Consider the following 4,610-nt stretch of genomic DNA (forward strand, 5'->3'; position numbering starts at 1 on the left):
CCTACATTAACTTGTTCAATTAACCTTCCTATTGAGAAGCAATACAACTCTCAACGGGCAAGGGAGCAAATCTAATATTAAACGCCTTTTTCTACTGCAAAACATAACTGTCATAAGCAACTTTGGAAGTCAAAATAGCATTCTGTTATCTTATATAAGAATTCCGCTGTTGCCCCCCCCCCCAGTCATAACCGAAGGGTTATCTTGCAAGATCTTGCAGGATTCCTACAAAATCTTGCAAGACATGCTTTGTCTTACAAGATTTTCCTGCAAGATCTTTGCAAGATAGCCATCCGGTCTCGTCTGAGGACGTCAGTTAAACTGCTGCTAGCCCTCGAGCGCTGCTGAAACTTGCTAACTTTCCAGTTTTTCGCTAGAATAAATTTTTAAACGATTTGCCAAAAAGGTCCCCAAATCGTAAAATTGCGAAAAATCTTTTTAATGTGAGCCTAGAGGTGTACCTTCATCTGATTGGTCGCCGACAGTTACCATGTACATGATGCAGGTGCCCATATTAGCCAGTATGAGGGTGAGGTGGTAGAGACCCTCCAATGCGGGACCACCGTAAAATCTGACAGCCTGGAAGAACTCTGACTTCTGGGATTCACGGCTCGCCAGGGCACAGGTAGACAAGGACAGAGCACACATTATTGCACTGCACTGAAATATCAAAGAGAGATAAGGACAAAAATAAACAGTAACCGCGGGTCGATCCCATAAAAAGAACACGATATGAACAATTAATCATTTGTAAAAGGAAAGAAGAAGTCGTAGAGGTTGAATGGTAGAAATTTACATTGAAAAGTGAATTATCAACTTGAGGGGGAAGTAAGCGGGCTGGACACAAATCAAGGGTGGAAGAGCAATAAAACCTTCTGCAATAAAAAAAAGTTTTGACCAATAGTAGATATCCTTATGCATGCAGCCATATGTTAGCCATGGCATATGCAACACGCAGACATGTTGCGTTAGATAGTCTCAAACGGTTGAATCAACTCTGTGACACAGCGGAAATTTACATAAAATATTATGCGATAACTTCAACTTTGCAAACTGTCAACTAATTGGAATGACCCGACCAGTTTACAACAATTATTGGAAACACGAAATCAGGATGGCGCACAAGAAGCGCGCTCAGTTCATAACCTAGTCAATGGTTGATCAGAAATAATTTCGGCATCGATTTAATGGGAATAATTACTTTATTATTTACAAAATTTCTGACTAACTGCTGCTCTAAAGGGTATAAGTGATTAATTAGCAGCAATCCATTGTTTTCAATCAGTCCATAAGAAAATTGGATACAACCAACTAGAATTTTCAGTACGACCTAAAGGAACATTAGGACTTTCTTAGTTATAAAAAATTCTAGTACTGATATTAGGCTGACTTATTAATTGCTCTCAAAAAGTCTGCGGCAATTATTTTACTCCTGCGGTCATTTTCAGGCTCATGAAGCAGCAGAAGAGCGGAAGTATGGCTTATATGAAAGCAATTGCTCAGAAAGAGGCAATCTTTTTGTTCCACTTGCCATTAGAGTTCTCGGTGTTTTCTCACAGAATTTCAACGAGGCTATGAAGAGAATTGCTGTTAGCGCAATAGAGGCTTTATTTTTGAAGGCCTCTTAGTAGCCCTTATTAAATTTCCCCAGTCAATTTCCGTAACCGCTATCCGAAATACTGCTTCATGATACTTGTTAGAGTACTATGAGGTCCCTGATTGTGTCAATAGAAACTGACACAAAGAGAAGGGTCGGGTTCAAATCTGGTCAACAATGAAAGGAAAATACAATCAGTTAATTTCTTTACCTTTTCTCTCACCCAATTAGCGGGCAGACAGAAATATCTGCCCTACTACAAGATCAGTGTGGTCATGAGGATAATACAGCATCCTTGAAATTCCGATTGGGTGGGTTGCAATTTCGAGAAGTGTCGAATAAAAAATTTGACAAGATAATGATTTGGACTGAATATAATTAAGATTATTTACTGAGATTCCATAAAGAGACGTATAACTTAAGTGTAAATTTGAAATTTCACCTGCGAAAAAAAAGATTTTTCAAGTAATTTTTTGCTTAACCAATTTTACAATTTTTCGTCTGACCCTCTTAACTTCTCTGCGGGATAATCCGGTAACTCGCGGAATGCGTTAAGTTGCTGAACTGATTTTTTTTAGAATCTTAGGAATCTCTAGGTAAGCGATTATCCGGTTCCCCGAAACTGCTTTGAGGAGACATAAATTCATGATATGGAGGGCGGTTCTTACTCGTAATTGTTTAGCTTGACCCCTTCACCCTCCCAACCCTCCTCCTCCACAACATCCCGATACACTCTCCTCCACCTGGCGGTTCCTCTCAACGCAACCACCAGCCACCCCCTGAAAACCCCATTCCGCTCACCCCCCCCCCCCCCCCCCGATACTGCTGCATGCCCTAATTCTAGCATCCCTAAGCCCCAGTTACCTACTACCGAAGCCAACCATACGCTAGTCGTTTGAGATCAATTCGCCAGACGTAGTCGGTTAATCAGGTTTTGCTTGCAAACTATACAAAAACAAACAAAACGAACGTTAACAGGGACATATAAAAGTTTATCAGCAAATGAAGAAGAAAATCAGTGCATTTAATTTTATGATAAAAATTAAAAGTAAGAAACATATTACTTTGAAGCACATTTTCGATTATCAAAATTGCGCCACTGTTCTGCCCACTTTCATCTGGTAAGATTGTATCAAGTTAGTCTGAAAAGTCTGAGCCTCTATACAGTATTATCTATAATGCTTTCGAGTAATTAAAACACTCAGGGTGACTGACCAGAAGGAGAGGAATGCTGACTGTCAGCCCACCAGAACTGGCAAAAGCTTCGGGAAAGTTGAGTGTACCCACTCCCAAGGCGGCATTGGATATTATAAAAATGCCTGCAAATGCGGACACTGCCGGAGCAGCTGCTGGAAGTTGACCCCCGACAGTGTAAACACCGCGCTCTAAGCTCAGTGAGTTGTATGGTAGTACCATTTCTTTCAAAACAAATCTTTGTTACAAGTGAGAAAAAATAGTAAATCAATGCGGAGTAAATTTGATAAATATTGGTTACTTTTTATCTTGCAAGAGTGTGAAAAATGAAAACAGATCAAAGTTTTGATTGGACACTTCTTTGTTTTCTGCTTGATAAAGAAACTTCGTTTATTCTCAGTTGAAATAAAATGTGAAGATATATGAGAATAAGTGAATGTGAATGATGAACAAAAGTAGCGACAATTATGGATATCTGTCCAAATAATTGTTACTCTTCAGTTGAGCTGTAGATCAAAGTGTGAAATTTGACGAATTTCAGTCATATTTGTTTCATCGGCACTCAATTTGATGACGCTTCATTTGGTTCATATTTGGCCATCTCTCCTGTTTTACATCTGAGGTCATTTGATGAATATGCCTTGAATGTACTGTATAGGCAATGATTTAATATTGACGGAAAGTATCGTGCAACTTTGGTTATTGATTCCGGTTCAATTCTGCCGACCAAGATGTCAAAGCAGATAAAAACATATATACAGTGAAACTGTGGAGAGTAGGGTTGATTAATGTGGACCCGCAGTGAAATTTTTGACCCCCATAAAAAAGAAACACTTCATTTCTTCTAATATCTGTAAAAGTTCAGGAACTGCAAAAAATTACAGTGCAGAAAACTATTTGAATATAAACAAAAAAACGAGTGATAGTTAACTCATTGATGTAAGCGAATAGTAAAATTACTGATGATGTGTTGAGGGAGTGTTGCGGAAGGCAGTATCATAGAATCAACATCTAAAAAATTGAACTTTATTTGAGAACAAAATCTTTTAAGTATTATTCACCGTATTGACTTTTGTCTGTGTTCTTCTTATATTCGTTAAGAAAAAACAGCTGATAAGTCTTCTTAGCACCATTGTATGACATTGTATGAAAAAATTGCGCTTGAGAATCCCTTTCGTAATAATACTTTTTTTTCATGCAATTTGCTCTTTGAGAATGTTTGGGTAAAAACGTTTTTAATGTGCGCGTGTGTGCAAGAACTCGCTGTCAATGAGTTCAAAACTGAGTTTCAGAAAGCGGTCCTCTTTTCTTCAGGACGTTATGAGAATAAGCGAAAGCCCTGTATTCAAGATGAAGCGAAATGCTAGTACTCTTTGTTCGATTGCAAGATCTGAGACTGAGTCAAACTTTTCTTAGAAAGCCAGCTTTGCTGTCCAAACAACAATGCTTTTCAAAAGTTATTTTTTTCCTATTGATGATTGCAAGAAATTAGAAGAGTGGTGAACATGACCGAGAACAAAAAACTTCAAAGTCATCTTCGTAGTTGGTTTTATTTTTTTTGGCCGCATTTAAATTTTTTGTGCCCTGACTCAATATTGACAAAAAAAGTTTAACTTCTTTTTGATATTTTAGCACTTTGTCAATATAAATTTTGCGATAATTATTTTCTGCAAAAACTTTTTGAGCTGAAATAAAACTCTTGACAAAATAGCTTGAAGATCGCGCTTTCAATTTGGATAGCATCAAAGGAAAATGTTAGATTCAGAAAAAGTTTCATTTTTGCAGTTAAATTTATTCTAAATTCATGTTAACGGTGTAC

At 37.8% G+C, this 4,610-nt stretch overlaps 1 protein-coding gene across 1 annotated transcript; it reads right to left on the reverse strand.

The window, feature by feature from the left end:
• Positions 1-438: 438 nt before the first annotated feature.
• Positions 439-3,284, reverse strand: LOC142345085 (sodium-coupled neutral amino acid transporter 7-like). Its single transcript, XM_075397169.1, has 2 exons — positions 2,813-3,284; positions 439-660 (listed from the first exon to the last, which is right to left on the reverse strand). Exons 1-2 carry the CDS (start codon positions 3,011-3,013, stop codon positions 439-441), a joined length of 423 nt encoding a protein of 140 aa, XP_075253284.1. The 5' UTR covers positions 3,014-3,284.
• Between the last annotated feature and the right edge of the window lie 1,326 nt (positions 3,285-4,610).

Source organism: Convolutriloba macropyga, chromosome 8 (genome assembly GCF_964194025.1).
Source record: "Convolutriloba macropyga chromosome 8, txConMacr16.3, whole genome shotgun sequence".
NCBI lineage: Eukaryota > Metazoa > Xenacoelomorpha > Acoela > Convolutidae > Convolutriloba > Convolutriloba macropyga.